The sequence below is a fragment of the Patagioenas fasciata genome, chromosome W (genome assembly GCF_037038585.1).
Source record: "Patagioenas fasciata isolate bPatFas1 chromosome W, bPatFas1.hap1, whole genome shotgun sequence".
NCBI classification, from domain to species: Eukaryota; Metazoa; Chordata; class Aves; order Columbiformes; family Columbidae; genus Patagioenas; species Patagioenas fasciata.
The window spans coordinates 54,501,998-54,519,238 of NC_092559.1; the positions used below are offsets into that span (position 1 = coordinate 54,501,998).

The following is a 17,241-nucleotide window of genomic DNA, read 5'->3' on the forward strand; positions in this document are numbered from 1 at the left end:
GCCCCTCCTTCCATGATCTATAAACTCTCCTCTTCCACTTGAGCATACCCAGCAGCTCCCTGTTTAACCACGCAGGTCTCCTGGCTCCCTTCCTTGACTTCCAACGTGTTGGGATGCTCTGATCTTGTGCCTGGTAGAAGCAGTCCCTGAACACTCACCAACTATCTTGGGCCCCTTGACCTTCAAGCAGCCTTGCCCATGGGATTTCCCCCAGGAATTGCTTGAAAAGGCCAAAGTTGGCCCTGCTGAAGTCCAGGGTTGCAGTTCTGCTTGCTATCCTGCTCCTGCCACAGGAGATCCTGAACTCCACCATCTCGTGGTCGCTTCAACCAAGGCAGCCCTCAACCTTGACCGCTTCAACCAGACCCTCCTTGTTAGTGAGGATGAGGTCCAGCAGAGCACCTCTCCTAGTCGGCTCCTCCACCCTTTGCATCAGAAAGTTATCGTCAGGGCACTGGAGGAACCTCCTGGACTGTGGCTGGCCAGACGAGTAGTCCTTCCAGCAAACATCAGGGAAGTTAAAATCCTCCACCACAACCAGGGCCTGTGACTGTGAGGCTGCTCTCAGCTGCCTGTAGAGGCCTTGTCAACTTCCTCACCCTGATCTGGTGGCCCGTCATAGACACCCACAACAGTATCACCCCTGCCAGCCTGCCCCTTCATTCTCACCCACAGACTCTCAACTCGCTCCTCATCCCTGCCTGGACAGTACTCAGTACATTGCAGTTGCTCTTTCACATAAAGAGCAACTCCACCACCGCGCCTGGCTGGCCTGTCTTTCCTGAAAAGGACACAGCCATCCATGACCACATTCCAGTCATGTGAGCTGTCCCACCATGTCTCTGTAATTGCCACCAGATCATAATCTCCTGCCCTAACACAGGTTTCTAACTCCTCCTGCTTTTTCCCCATGCTGCCCGCATTGCTGTACAGGCATTTCAGAGAGTGAGCTGAGCACACTGATTTCACCCTAGGGGAGTGGGAGGCCTCCCAGCCTTCATCAACTCTAGAGTGCTGCCCCACTGGTGCAAGCCCAGCTACAGCCCCATCCCCCTTCGAGCCTGGTTTAAAGCCAGCCCTGTATCTTCCCACTTCCATACCAACTCTGCCCACTCGGATCCCAAAGCAGCAGAGTGTTGTCATTAGCACTAAAAGAATGAATCCTGTCTGCAATTGCTAACCTCAAGATACATAAATCCTTTCAGTTTTAAGTCATTCTGACAAAGATAAGAGTGACTTGCAAAACACCTAATCACCAACTACAGGCACTACTGACCTTTCAGCTTTAGACCTTTTGAAGCCTGCACAATTAGTTGAGTCGTACTTTAACACATATCTTGAGACTGTTGGATAAAGTGTCCTTTAGCTGAACGTTGCTCATTATACGCTAAAATGATTATGTAATGCAATATGCAAATGTGTAACCAATTGGCTCTTTAGGGTGTGAATGTAGTAATAAGATTTTGTATACGTCTTTTCTTTCTTTCTTTCGAGAGCAACCCGACCAGCGATAGAGGGCTTGCCCCTTCCGTACACAGGGAGAGGGGAAAGCGCGCATACACACAAAGGCGGATCTGATACATGAACAGGCACCCGCGGGGAATCAACCCCCTCTTCCGGTCAGGGTCGGGATTGAGAAGTGGACCTTACCGTCTTGTACGAAGGGGGCCAAGGAAGTCCCCGAGACGGAAGGGCGGGGGAGGACGAACTTAACTGATTCCGATACCCTTTTATTTCGCTCCCCTGGCGTAGTGCTGTTATTGTTTCCAGGGCGAAGGCGGGGGAGGGAGAGGTATAATAGCCTTATGTGCTGCCTTTGTTTTCTCTCTTGCACTAGGCCCTAGCCCTTTGAGTCGTGAGCTAATCGCCTCCCCTGCCGAACTAGCAGGCTCAGCCTCCGCCCAGTGCCCCTGAGCCCCTACCGGGGAACAACGAGCGGTGGCACTCCCCCTTGCCCCACCGATGCTACTTCGCAGGGGAGATCGAGAAGGTTTGTTGCCGTGCCCACCACCCCTCGTGCGCTGTCCGGGCAGTTGAGACCCCATCTGTTGCCAACAGTTTGGGGGTGGGCGGGGGGAAGTGATGCCGATCGCCGCCAACTCGCAACCTTGCGGTGTGCAGCCCGACTCCCGCCTCTTTCCTTCCGTCTGCCTGCGGAACCACGACCGGGAATCCGCAAAGTCCGGGGAGGACGGCGTTGAAGATCGATCGGATCCCCTTCGCCAAGTGGGAGAAGCGGGTAGGGGAGTCGGGCCCACCAGCAGATTGGTAGCTCCTTCCGCCGTCTCCCTCCCCCATCCTGCGCTGTCGCCCCCCGCCTTCTCCTCCCCCTCCCCCATCGCTGCCGCAGCCGTTGCCTCCCCCCCATCTCCCTTCCTCCTCCTGGAGCCCCCCCTAATCCACTCCAGCTTCCTCAGCTTCGCCATGAACGGAGGCGCCGCGCATTTCCAGCAGCCGCCTCCCCCGACCTTCTGCCAGCAGTCGCCGCCAACCTTGCACAGGCCGAGCCTCCCGGACCAAGGAACTCAGAGCCAGGGCAGAGGTAGACACATCGCCGCCCCGGGCACCAGAGCCCCTGTGTCAGGTAAGTGGTGCGTGTGAGGCGAGGAATGCTATTCACTCCCGCTCCCCCCGCCCAGGACTACCCCTTTGTTCATTTTCTCCCCAAAAGGTGCCAGAAGTTGACACTCTCCGCAACGCTTGAGTAGAGTTATGCCTTGCCCCGCAGGGTATGTGTCCCCACGGGAGACACGACGGGGGTCTGGACGCTAGGCGGTAAAATATGCGGGGATGGGGGAGAGATCAGTGTCGTAGTAGCGCCCTCCATCTCCTTTGGGGCGTCTCTGCTTTCAGAACTTGTGACCTTCTTGAGCGGTCGCCTCGCGGCCCAGAGGGTGCTGAGTCCCCGGGGGTGACGTGAGAGCAGCAGCGCACATGGGGGATACGTCCGGGCTCCCGGAAAAGGGACAGAGCAAAAACTCTGCTAGGGTTATACCAAAACAAAGAAACTTGTTGGGGCTCTTGTTCAAGTTTTGTACCTCCTGGCGAACAACTGAAACTTTGGAGTGTATTGGAAGTAAAGAGAAACAGAGTCACCAAGACCGGGGATTCGTGGAATCTTCAGGACTGTGTTGAGAAGCCATTCCTTTGAGCATTTTCTTCTTGTATTTGAATCGTTGAGTGGACTGGACTGCTGGAAAAAGTTTCTGAACTCTTGCTCTGTGTGGCTCAAAGGGGTGCATAGGTCTTGCCACAGAGCCCGAGTTGGGTGTTAGGATAGAAGCATTTAAAGTTATTCCACCCTTTGAGACTTTTAATATATTTTTTTTTCTTAGCATCAGATGTGGCATTATAAATTATGCTGTTGGAGAAAAAATGCTGCTGGACCTCATCCTCACTAACAAGGAGGGTCTGGTTGAAGCGGTCAAGGTTGAGGGCTGCCTTGGTTGAAGCGACCACGAGATGGTGGAGTTCAGGATCTCCTGTGGCAGGAGCAGGATAGCAAGCAGAACTGCAACCCTGGACTTCAGCAGGGCCAACTTTGGCCTTTTCAAGCAATTCCTGGGGGAAATCCCATGGGCAAGGCTGCTTGAAGGTCAAGGGGCCCAAGATAGTTGGTGAGTGTTCAGGGACTGCTTCTACCAGGCACAAGATCAGAGCATCCCAACACGTTGGAAGTCAAGGAAGGGAGCCAGGAGACCTGCGTGGTTAAACAGGGAGCTGCTGGGTATGCTCAAGTGGAAGAGGAGAGTTTATAGATCATGGAAGGAGGGGCTGGCCACTTGGGGAGAATATCAGGCTGTTATCAGAGGGTATGGGGAGGCAACTAGGAAAGCTAAGGCCTCCTTAGAATTAAACCTGGCGAGAGGGGTCAAGGACAACAGGAAGAGCTTTTTCCAATACATGGCAGATAAAACTCACACCAGAGGCAATGTAGGCCCACTGATGAACGAGGTGGGTGCCCTGGTGACAGAAGATACAGAGAAGGCAGAGTTACTGAATGCCTTCTTTGTCTCTGTCTGCTCTGCCGGAGGCTGTCCTGAGGAGCCCCGTACCGCTGAGGCCCCGGAGGAAGGCAGGACAATGGAGGAGTTTGCCTGGGTTGATGAGGACTGGGTTAGGGAGCAGTTAGGCAATCTGGACATCCATAAATCCATGGGTCTGGATGGGATGCACCCTCGGGTGCTGAGGGAGCTGGCTGAGGTCATTGCTGGACCACTCAGCTTGGTGTCATCTGCAAACTTGCTGAGGGTGCACTCGGTCCCACTATGTCGTTGATGAAGATATTAAAGAGTATTGGTTCCAGTACGGACCTCTGAGGGATACCACTTGTCACCGGTGTCCATCTGGTCATTGTGCCATTGACCACTACTCGCTGGGTGCATTCATCCAGCCAGTTCCTCTTCTACTGAACAGTCCACCCATCAAATTCATATCTCTCCAATTTAGAGAGAAGGGTGTTGTGGGGGACCATGTCAAAGGCTTTACAGAAGTCCAGATAGATGACATCTGTAGCCCTTTCTTTGTCCACTGATGCAGTTATTCCACTGAAGAAGGCCAATAGGTTGGTCAGGCAGGCCTTGCCCTTGGTGAATCCATGCTGGCTGTCTCAAATCACCTCCCTGTCCTCCATGTACATTAGCATAGCTTCTAGGAGGATCCGTTCCATGATCTTCCCAGGCACAGAGGTGAGGCTGACAGGTCAGTAGTTCCCGGGGTCCTCCTTTCTACCCTTTTTAAAAATGGGTGTGATGTTTCCCTTTTTCCAGTCACCAGGGACTTCACTTGCTGAATATTCTGGCTAGAATAAACATTCTCAGACTTTCACATACCCTGATTGATTAGTGCAACTGACGAGGTTTAGTTCTAATTATGGTCTCCTTTAAGAAGCGTGACCAGCAGGTTGTGGGAGGTGATTCTCCCCCTCTACTCCTGTCTGGTGCGACCCCACCTGGAATACTACAGCCGGCTCTGGGGCCACCAGTACAAGACAGACATGGACCTATTTGAGTGCGTCCAGAGGAGGACCACCAAGATGATCAGAGGGCTGGAGCACCTCTCCTGTGAGGAAAGACTGAGAGAGTTGACATTGTCCAACCTGGATAAGGCTCTGGGGAGACCTTATTGCAGCCTTTCGATATATAACAGGGTATTATAAGAAAGACGAAGAAAGACTTTTTACAAAGGCCTGTAGTGACAGGACAAGGGGCAACAGTTTTAAACTGAAAGGGGATTGGTTTAGACTGGACATAATGAAGAAATTGTTTTACGATGAGGGCGGTGAGACATTGAAACAGGTTGCCCAGAGAAACTGTGAATGCCCCATCATTGGAAGTGTTCAAGGTCAGGTTGGATAGGGCTTTGAGCAACCTGATCTAGTTAAAGATGTCCCTGTCCATGGTGGGGGCTTGGACTAGATAATCTTTAAAGGTCCCTTCTGACCCAAACCATTCTATGATTCTATGATCATTTGTTGGTCAGGTCTGTGTCCCTGTTCCCTGTGTGTTCTTTTTTATGGGTTCCTCCTTTTTTCTTCTGTTTTTGCATTGAAAAGGTCCTTGATCACATACCTTTAAAGAAGAGGACGTTCTCACATACCCTTAGATCCATCTGTCCATCAAAGAACTCTAGTCATAAGAGCTATCCCACTACATTTCAATAATTGCAATGTTGTCCACATGCAGACCTCTAGTTCTTCCTGTTTGCTTCCCAGACTGTGCATTTGTGTACAGGCAGTATTGTGCCTGAGAATATGACTACACCATCTTTGTTTCAGTGCTTGACTTTTAAATGCTGCTGCATGTTGAAATAGTATCTACTTGGTGCCCTTCACTCTTAGCACTCACACAATACACAGTATTTTATTAGGTTGTTGCAGAAGTAATTGTGCTTTTGGACAGTGAATTTTAAATCATTATAACTAGGCTCAAACACATCTTTATTAATCAAAATAGAAACCATTACAGCCAACACGTTTTTGCCAACGAGAAATAAGTTTGTTTATTCCTGTAGCATAAAAATCCATGCTTTGGGATTTGATGAGTTCTTGGAAAGCATTTTCTGCATCTTTCTGGTTGCGGAAGCATTTTCCCTGCAAAAAGTTGTTGAGATGCTTGAAGAAGTGGTAGTTGGTTGGTGAGAGGTCAGGTGAATGTGGCGGATTACAGGCTATTACACGGGGCTGTGTGGCAGCTGTAGGGCTGGTTCTTAATGCAAGTGCTTGCTGCTGTTTGGGGAGAAGAGTTCAGCAGTCAGAAACAGCAGGGCATGGTGGCAGGGACAGGAATCAGTTACTTACAAAAACCAAAAGTACCTGGGGCTCGTGGCAAGGTTTTGGGGGAGGACCCTACAGGGGTGGCTCCTGTGAGAAGACACCAGAAGCTGCCCCCATCCATGTAGGACAGAGCCAGTTTCAGCCAGCTCCAAGACGGACACACTGCTGGCCAAAGCTGAGACAGTAAGTGGCAATAGTAGTGCCTCTGTGATAACACATTTTAAAAAGTGTAAAAAAATGCTGCACAACAGCAGCCGAGGAGAGGAGTGAGAATATGTGAGAGAAACAACTCTTCTGACACCAAGGTCAGTGAAGGAGGAGAGGGGGAGGTGCTCCAGGCACCAGAGCAGAGATTCCCCTGCAGCCCATGGTGAAGACTGTGGTGATGCAGCTCATCCCCTTGCAGCCTGTGGATGACCATGGTGGAGCAGGTAGATGTAGCCTGAAGGAATCTGCAGCTTGTGGAGGGGAGTCCATGCAGGAGCAGGTTTTCTGGCAGGACCCATAGCACTTGGGGGACCCACACTGGAGCAGTCTGCTCCTGAAACACTGCACCCTATGGAAAGGAGCCATGCTGGAGCAGTTAATGAAGAACTGCAGCCCATGGGAAGGACCCACGTTGGAGAAGTTAATGAAGGACTGTATCCCATGAGTGGGACCCCATGCTGGAGCAGGGGAAGAGTGTGAGAAAGAAGGAATGGCAGAGACGAAGCGTTATGAACTGTTCACAACCCCCATTCCCTGTCCCCCTGCACTGCTTGGTGGGAGGAGGTAGAAGAGTTGGGAGTGAAGCTGAGTCTAGAGAAGAAGGGAGGGATGGGGGAAGGTGTTTTTAGTTTTGTTTTATTTCTCACTATCCTACTCTGTTACAGTTAATTGGCAAGAAATTAAATTAATTTCCCCAAGTCGAGTCTGTTTTGCCCATGACAGTGGTTGGTAAGTAATTTCCCCGTCCTTATCTTGACCCATGAGCTCTTCATTCAAGTTTTTCCCCCTGTCCTGTTGATGGAGGAGGAGCGATAGAGTGGCTTGGTGCATACCTGGTGGCCAGCCAAGGTCAGCCCACCGCATCACTTTTTGTCAGGCATGTGTTTTTTCACCTCCTGCTTTTTCAGCCTCATTCTCATACGCCACTTGTGTGTGCAGGTTTCTTTCCCCAGTGCTCAATCCCCTCTTCACTTCCCTTCTACCCCTTTTCCTCAGATCTCCCTGTATTTCACAGGCAGCAAACACTGAAGTCTGTATCTTCAGCTTCCCCATCGCATGGCACGTATGAAAAAGTTACTATCATATCGATGGCATGGGGTTGGGAAGTAGACATTATGGTGCCCATGGGCAAGGTGCATGTGTGCATTCCTCAGCCTGACACCATTAGAAACTTCTCCCTGGGCTTTATTTCCCCTCCTGAGAGTGTCAAGCAGGGATGCTATGGGCATAATTGGTTAGTAATTTGTGTCCATATTGCCTGACAGACTTCCCTTCAAAGAAAGGGGCAAGCTCTAATCCTCTGGGGCCTTCACGGCCTCCCAAGGTTACATGCAACTAACGATGGTCCCTTGCATGAAGATTAATTATCATTTAAAAATTCCAGATATTTGATTAGTGTAGTGATGCCCAGCTCTACTGCCAAGATTAATCAGAAGAGGTGTCTGGAAAGATAAAAAGTTAATTGTAATTAGCAACAAGAAATGGACAGGGTGACAGACTTTTCAGTTATTCTGATTTGCTTCAAAAATACTTCAGTTAGTATTTGAAGGGGTAAAATTTTCTAGACCGGTAGTTTGCAGTTTCTCGGTGCAAGCAATTACACTGACCTTACTGTTTTATAGAGAGTTTGATGTATAAGTAAACTTAAATTTCACACAATGGCTACAGCATGTTACTTTGGTAACATATCTGGTAAGCACTTTTAATTTCAACCATTTTACATTAACAGATACTAAGAATGCAGCTAGGACATTTTCTCACAAGAATTAAATATGTGTGTGTATTAAAATAAATGCCTACATTTGTTAAATTGAGTTTTAGTTTTCAGGAAGAGTAGATAATGTGAAAATTGACATGTACATAACCAAAGAAAAAGTGTCTACTCTGCAGAATTTACTACCTAAAAGGTGACATGTGGTGTCACTTGTTGAAGAAGAATTATGTGAGCTTTAATGTGTAGATGGAAAATTCATTTACTTCTAAATATCACAGCAGTGCCGTGTTCTCCACACAGCCTCAAATACAATTTAATTGGTAGGAAAGGTTTCTTCTGATTATTCTTTTATTAGGTTGGTGCAAAAGTAATTGCGGTTTTGGACGGTGAATTTTAAATCATTATAACTAGGCTCAAACACATCCTTATTAATCAAACTAGGAACCATTACAATCAACACACTTTTGCCAATGAGAAATAAGTTTGCTTATTCCTGTAGCATAAAAATCCATGCTTCGGGATTCGATGAACTCTTGGAAAGCATTTTCTGCATCCTGCTGGTTGGGAAAGCGTTTTCCCTGCAAAAAGTTGTCGAGATGCTTGAAGAAGTGGCAGTTGGTTGGCGAGAGGTCAGGTGAATATGGTGGATGAGGCAAACCTTCGTAGCCCAATGCGTTCAACTTCCAAAGTGCAGGCGGGCGTTGTCATGGAGAAGAATTGGGCCCTTTCTGTTGACCCATGCTGCCTGTGGGTGTTGCAGTTTTTGGTGCATCTCATCTATTTGCTGAGCATACCTCTCAGACATAATGGTTTCGCCGGGATTCCAAAAGCTGTAGTGGATCAGACCAGCAGCAGACCACCAAACAGTCACCATGACCTTTTTTTGGTGCGAGTTTGGCTTTGGGAAGTGCTTTGGAGGTTCTTCTTGGTCCAACCACTGAGCTGGTCATCACAGGTTGTCGTATACAATCCACTTTTTGCCGCACGTCACAATCCGACCAAGAAATGGTTCCTTGTTGTTGCGTAGAATAAGACAACTCTTCAAAACGATGATGTTTTTGATTTTGGGTCGGCTCCTGAGGTGCTCACTTATCGAGCTTTTTCACCTTTCCAATTTGCTTCAAATGCCGAACAACCGTAGAATGGTCGACATTGAGTTCTTCGGCAACTTCTCGTGTAGTTGTAAGAGGGTCGGCTTTGACGATAGCTCTCAGTTGTTCCTTGTCAACTTCTGATGGCCAGCCACTACGCTCCTCATCTTCAAGGCTCTCGTCTCCTTTGCAAAACTTCTTGAACCACCACTGCACTGTGCGTTCGTTAGCAGTTCCTGGGCCAAATGCGTTATTGATGTTGCGAGTTGTCTCTGCTGCTTTACGACCCATTCGAATAAGAAAGTTGTTCAAATTTGCTTTTTGTCTAACATCATTTCCATAGTCTAAAATAAGTATAAAATAAACAACAAGTAAGAAGTCAGTAGCAAAAAAAAACATAAAGTGAGAAAAGCGCATTAAAATGATATATAACATAACCACATTTATTTAAGAATGTATTCCAATATCAAATGCAAATTTCAACAATGCAAAAACTGCAATTCCTTTTGCTCCAATCTAATAGATCATCTAAACAAATGGACATTCATTTCAGCAGGCTGATATACATTCAGACTCTGACTCGTGTTGGTATTAGGGGAATGGATATAACAGAATATGCCTGTGTGCACATGTGTGCAAGGGGTGTAATACAGTCTTAAACTCTGGATGTCTGGCACAAAAAATGAAGCAGTGTTGTACATATGCAATCATGGGTTGTGGACATACATTTGTGAGTGTGTATGAATATTTAATCTGTTACAACCTTCAGGTGTATAGGACACAGAAAATACTCAGCTGTATCCATCAGCAACCCAGAGAGTGTACAACAGGTTACATGTTCCATGCAGCTGAGTTAAGGGACACACTCCAGAGCTTTACCTCACTGAGTAACAGCTCCCACTGTGAATTATTTCTGTATCAAGATGCTTCTTAGCTGGAATGAAGGAGGAAGAACTGGACTCCAGAAAGAGACTCTCTGGCAGCAGTGCTTCAAGTATAATTTATACTATAATTTCGTCTTGCAGCCCCACCAAATCTCACTCAGAATGGTAGGTTTCTGGGTGGATTGGGTCACACTCATGATATATTTCTTCTTTGGCTCAGACAGAATTGCTGTCAGCATGTTGACTAAGATATTGGTCTGTTGTTCCACTGAACATTCTTCAAGTCACTTGACTGGGCACTGATGAATGAGATGCATTGGTGGACTTAGGCTCATTACTTGCTAACTAGAATCTAATGTTAATTTCTGATTGATTTATCAGCAATTTTATGAGCAAAATATTTTGGGAGTGGCTTCTGGGGAAAGATTAAATGCTCCCCCCCTGCAATTCAGCGTTGAATTGCCTCAGTGATACTGGGGCAAGATCCAAAACTAATTCAGATATTCAGTGTTGGAGGGAGGGGAGGGAAATTCTTGGATATTTTATGTAGGTGGATTGACTATCTCATGGTCCAAGGCCATCACTGTGGTGGACAGTGTCTCCCACTGGCCAAGTATACGAAAGCCCTCTTACAGGTTTCCAAACATCTCTCTGCTTTCTCCCCTCAGCACCTGTGTTCTCCTGCTCTCCAAAAGGGTTTATGCCATGGAGGAGTGTGGAGCCTGTGCTAATGTGAGCTCCTTGACAAAGATATTCATAAGGTCATATTCCTCTCCTGTGTGACCCCAGTGAGCCAATGGAATTTGTCAAGGAATTAATTTTGCCTCTGATCAAACCTCAGTTCTGTTCCTATCTAAACATCCGAGGAAAATTTCTTCCCAATGAGAGATTTCAAGAGCTTGATCTGTACAACTTTAGAAAAAGAAGGTTGAGAAGTGACTTCATAAGTATACAAAGACTTTCACTGCACTGGGCAAAATACTGGGTACTAGGGAGCTCTTTACTTTGGTAGAAAAAAAGCTGAAAAAGATCCAAAAACTGTCAAAAACAAATGACAAACAAAAATGAGGCACCACATTTTTAACAGAGCTTGTTCACTTTTGGAACAAGCTTTCAAAGGATATGGTGGGATTTTTGGATGTCTTCCATGTCAGATCAGATGACTTTCTCTGAAATAACTGTTAGACAAAAGCTAATCTAATGGTCTATTACTGAGACGATACCTGAAAGTCAAACAGGAGGTGAGACTTGTGGTCCAGAGGGACTTGTGAAGCTGCGAAATGGCTTAGCTCCACAGTGAGGCAAGGGCAAGTGTCCTGGCCTACAGAGCTGACACCACTTGAGTAATTAGGGTGATGTCAGAGACCCACAGTTTGACCTTCAGTATGTTGCTATGTAGCTGTTAGGGATGTAAATCTTGTTAGATAAAGCACAATTAGATGGGTGTTATGAAAAAAATAAGTGTAGTTGGCAGAAATAGCTAAACTTACACAAGAATATTCACCTGGGAGCTCACTATATCAATCAACAATCAACAGCTCAAAGTGATCCACCAACTAGTAAAGATAAAACAAAATGAAAGGGTGTTCCCGCCTCTTAAAACTCATCCACCTCAGCCCAAAGGGGAGTGGAACAACTCTACCTTTAGGGACGCCTGGCCCTGGAGAACCTCCAGGGATGCCTGAGATCAAGCTTGCATGGCTGGAACTGTCATGCTCAGCACTCTGACTACTGACAACCGCTGTTCCAGTCAGCAAGGAATGGAGAAGTAGATAACCAGTTTTCTGTAACTTTGTAGTGTGCTTTGCTTTATTAATCACTCTTTCACAGAGGTGATATCCAAACTCCTTTACACAGATGCAATTATTGCATAGTAATCAATATGTACATTTAGTCTGTGCTGACCTAAACCACGGCATTAGTAAAATTGGTGTCATAAGTGGGAGCCGAAGAAGGTTTTTGGACTGTGAAAAGGGGATTGTACAGCTGTAGTACTGCCCAACAAACTTTATTTGGGCTGCTCCCATCGCCAACCACACGCTGGTCAGAAGCCTGACTGGGAAGAATTAGGAATGTTTTCATTGTGACTCTAAGGAGACAATTTGGAATGTCTTACTTGGAAGAGAGGAGAGAAAGATGATGCTCCTCTCCTCTTCAAACAAGAATGCAAAATGTCAAGGAGTGTCTTAAAAATTTTCTAGTGAATCTCCCTTCATGTGAACATGCTGATGTCGAGGTGCTACTTTCCTCCTGCTTTTGTTTATCTGTTGCTTTTTTCTTTAGATGCCTTTTGGTTGAAGTCTCTGATGATTGTTCTACAATAGTGGTTTTCTTCATTTGTTTGTTTTGTTTTCTCTGTGTGTGTGTAAAGCGCAGTAAATTTCTATTTGGTTGTTAGAGCTCCCTAGCTGTGGAAAACATTTTCTCACTGCTGAGGGGAAATTTGTTGGCTGTTGTTTTTGTGCTCTGGCAATCTAAGATACAGCTTTCTTTTAGAAAATACTTTACTTGACAAGTAATGTAGAAGGAAGAATGGGTACTTTGTTTTATTAAGGGAATGAAGTGGGAAGTGGTTTTGAAATTTGGTATTTTAAGAAGGGTTTTGAGTATGTATAGTGTTCTTGTTTGCTCATCTTCTCAAGTGCACACACATGCCCCAAATGTTCATTCTTAAAACACTGTCCTCCCCAGACCTTTCTCAGTTGAAGGGATTGATATCATACCTGTTATCACCTAGGTTGCTGTTTCCAGAATCACTGCCATCTTATTTAGGTTGAGTCTCTGACTCTCAGCTTTCATTCAAGCCCTTGCTAATCATGGTTTGTGTGAAAAAGGAATCTTTGTCATCAGTCTATAGGTGATAAAGCATTTCAAGACACTTCACTAATTTCTCTTGTAATGGCTAATCTTCTGCATCCACATAAATAACCTGTGTTCATTGCAGCATTGTCCAGCACCTGTTGGGAATTGTTCCTCTGTACATAGAGAGATATGATTTGGCTTTCATAGTTTGGAAAATTTTCTTAACAGTCAGCCTTCAGTAAAGCACTGCAATATTTCAGACTTCAAAAATGAGCCAGTCCATCACTATGAACTTGCCTGGCCATCTGGACTGTTGTCTGAGCCTGGTTACTGTCACCAGATCTGTTCTCTTCTTTCCTCACCCAGGTAGGTACTGTGGTTTAAGGGCCCCAAGAGCAGCCCCTCCTCCTGGAGATTTGGCTGCCTGGGCTCAGGGCCAACTTAGATATAGCACAGCTGAGGGAAGCCTCCCCTCCTTTCCCTCTGGTAATTTTGGGGAGAGCATTCCCAGGTAGCTCTGCTGGGAGACCTCAGCCAGACACATCCCCACTTCCCTTGTGTGGAGGGGTTTCGTTAGATGGAGATATGTTGTTGAATTAGTCAGGCCCAAAGGAATCTCAAGGCCACTTCGAGAAGCTGAGAACAGAATCTGCTGTGAGAAAGAGGGGCGTTTCTTCATTAACAGGGCCTCAGCATGGCGTGAGTCGTCGGACCTATCGTCGGTGGGGCTCCAGCGTGTGGACTGCCCGTGATACTCATTTAGCGAATCCATGCTTGGAGCGTGGACGCATGATTAGAGAATAGTTGCGTATATAAGGAGGCTTGTTTCTGTACTAAATGGCTTTGCGTGATTCACATTGAATCGGAATGCTGAGTCCTTTATCGCTCCAACACCCTTGGAAGCTGCTTTTAAGCTGAGACTGTAGCAGCTGACCCACACCTGAGCTATAACTACACCACAGCCATGCCTGTACCCAGCCATAGACACCACTGATGCAGACCCTGACTTGGGGACAGACTTCCCAGCCTGGCCTCACCCTTGCCTCATCACCACAGACTTGCATGGCAATAGGGACTCTTGGTTGAATCCAGCTACCATCCTCGGGCCTGCCCTGCTTGCCTCACTCAGGTACTGTGAGACCGGGCCCTTATTGGCAAGGTCACTGCTTCTGCTGGCCTTATAATGCTCAGCTCCTGGCTCCTCTTCCTTCAGGGAGCAGCCAGCCCTCACTGCACACCTTGTAAGTGAGGTCACTGCCCTGGCCTGGGAGGTGATTTGTCCCCTCCGCTCTGCTCTCATGAGACCCTACCTGGAGTATTCCATCCAGCTTTGAGGCCTCCAGCATGAGAAGGGCATGGACCTGTAGGACTGAGTCCAGAGGAGGGCCACGAAGATGTTCAGAGGGCTGGAGCACCTCTGCTATGAGGACAGGCTGAAACAGTTGGGGTTGTTCAGCCTGGAGAAGGCTCCAGGGTGACCTTATAGCAGCCTTCCAGTAACTAAAGGAGACCTACAAGAAAGCTGCGGAGAGACTTTTTACAAGGGCACATAGTGGTAGGACAAGGGGTAATGGCTTTAAACTGAAAGAGGGTAGATTTAGATTAGATATAAGGAAGAAATTTTTTACCATGAGGGTGGTGAGGCACTGGAACAGGCTGCCCAGAGAAGTTGTGGATACCACATCATTGGAAGTGTTCAAGGCCAGATTGGATGGGACTTTGAACATCCTGGTCTAGTGGAAGGTGCCCATGGCAGGGTAGGTGGAACTAGATGATCTTTAAGGTCTCTTCCAGCCCAACCCATTCTATGATGACATGAATGGGCATTATTTATCATTGCTAAAGCCCTGCCATGCTGTTCCCTAAATTCCTAGTGAGAGAGCACTCCATGAGGTCACATACACAGACTGAAGGTGTGGGTCCCTACCTGTTCTATGCACTCTGTACCATCAGTGCACTAGCTAGAATGCCAGCTATTCATAGCATTCCACAAGGAGGCTGCTCTGTCAGGTCTAGGCAGGGGTCATGATGTCTGCAGGATGACTTCTGGCAGTGTCAGACCAGGTTTTGATTCCTGCTTTGTTGCCACTTCTTTCTCCCCACTGTTACAAATTTCCATGCTTCTTGTATACTTCTTTTGAAGCTTAAGCCTGTTTTTCAAAACTCTCTTGCTAATTCACTGGTTACTGCTTAACTTGGCTCATGGTCATCTTAAGCAAACTTCCTCTTCAGACTCATCAGCTTTTGGGCAAACACTCAAACAGTTTTGGGTATTATATTCATGTACACTATTTGCACTCACATTCCTCTCTTATCAGCTGTTGGTATCCAAGCCATTTTGCCAAGAGATGGCTGTGTGGATTCCCCCACTTAATACCCCTCTCCTCCCATATAGATAACCACCCATTGGTCCCAGTTTTACTACCTCTGTACCCAAATTTGGTATTTCTCATACCTGTTCCAAGGCATTCACGGCCATATATATATATTATTACTGATACAGTTATTCAAGCATTGCTGGCGTTGCAAGATTCCACTTGCCAAAAGGCCCCCGATGCTCCCTTTTGGTGTCTCCTCCTTAACCCCATATGAAATCCAGCCATACCTCATGGCATTGCCTGTAACTTCTCACACTGTTATTGATGAGGGAAAAAAAAAAGAGTTAAAAACAAAGTGCAATTACAGAAAAGTCAGGATACATACTCAGAGTATATGAGGAGGGTGAGCAAAGCAGGAGTGGTGATAACAACAGGTTCTATCACAGGCTGGCAGTGGAAGGGGTCTTTGTGATGAGTCTTCAGGAGGGAGACATGAACAACTGGGTGAATCTTCCAGGATCATGGGAGCTCCAAGCAGTAGGTAACTGGGTTGATTTGGTCAGCCATGGTGAAAGGCTCCAAATAACAATGGTCCAGCTTGACAGATGGTCAGGCAGTCTGGATGTGCTTGCTGGAAAGGCAAACGCAGTGACCAATGGAGAAGGCTGAGTCCAGGCAACACTATCTGCCTGCTTGCCTCTTGTAGGTACTTCTGGCTTTGTCCAGATGGGTTATGAGGAGGATGTGAATTGCCTGGAATTGTATAAGCAGGTCACCAGTTGCAGGGGTGTGTGAAGCATCTTTTAAACACCTCCAGGGATGGTGACTCCACCACTTCCCTGGGCAGCCTGTTCCAATGCCTGACAACCCTTTGGGGAAGAAATTTTACCTAATATCACAGAACCACAGAATGTCAGGGATTGGAAGGGACCTGGAAAGTTCATCCAGTCCAATCCCCCCACTGGAGCAGGAACACGCAGATGAGGTTACACAGGAAGGTGTCCAGGCGGGTTTGAATGTCTGCAGAGAAGGAGACTCCACAACCTGAACCTGGCGTTCAGTAACTCTGCCTTTTCTGTGTCTTCTGTCACCAGGGCACCCACCTCGTTCAGCAGCGGGCCTACATTGCCTCTGGTGTTAGTTTTATCTGCCACATATTTGAAAAAGCTCTTCCTGTTGTACTTGGCCCCTCTCGCCAGGTTTAATTCTAAGGAGGCCTTAGCTTTCCCAGTTGCCTCCCTACACCCTCTGACAACAGCCTTATATTCTCCCCAAGTGGCCAGCCCCTCCTTCCATGATCTATAAACTCTCCTCTTCCATTTGAGCTTACCCAGCAGCTCCCTGTTTAACCACACAGGTCTCCTGGCTCCCTTCCTTGTCTTTCTATGTGTCGGGATGCTCTGATCTTGTGCCCGATAGAAACAGTCCCTGAACACTCACCAGCTATCTTGAGCTCCTTTACCTTCTGTGCCCTTTCCCATGGGATTTCCTCTAGCAATTGCTTGAAAAGGCCAAAGTTGGCCCTGCTTAAGTCCAGGGTTGCAATTCTGCTTGCTATTCTGTTCCTGCCAGAGGAGATCCTGAACTCCACCATCTCATGGTCGCTTCAACCAAGGCAGCCCTCAACCTTGACCGCTTCAACCAGACCCTCCTTGTTAGTGAGGATGAGGTCCAGCAGAGCACCTCTCCTAGTCGGCTCCTCCACCCTTTGCATCAGCAAGTTATCGTCAAGGCACTGGAGGAACCTCCTGGACTGTGGCTGGCCGGCCGAGTAGTCCTTCCAACAAACATCAGGGAAGTTAAAATCCCCCACCACAACCAGGGCCTGTGACTGTGAGGCCGCTCTCAGCTGCCTGTAGAGGCCTCGTCAACTTCCTCACCCTGATCTGGTGGCCCGTCATAGACACCCACAACAGTATCACCCCTGCCAGCCTGCCCCTTCATTCTCACC

The 17,241-nt window shown here is 47.4% G+C and overlaps 1 protein-coding gene across 2 annotated transcripts in view; it reads left to right on the forward strand.

Moving 5' to 3' along the window:
- Window positions 1-1,787: 1,787 nt before the first annotated feature.
- The window catches only part of LOC136114614 (E3 ubiquitin-protein ligase RNF38-like), a 189,501-nt gene continuing 174,047 nt past the window's right edge, over window positions 1,788-17,241 (forward strand). For both annotated transcript variants that reach the window (XM_065860004.2, XM_065860005.2), the window contains exon 1: window positions 1,788-2,584. In XM_065860004.2, coding sequence (XP_065716076.1) covers window positions 2,083-2,584 — 502 coding nt within the window. In that variant the 5' untranslated portion in view covers window positions 1,788-2,082. The remainder of the gene's footprint in view (window positions 2,585-17,241) is intronic.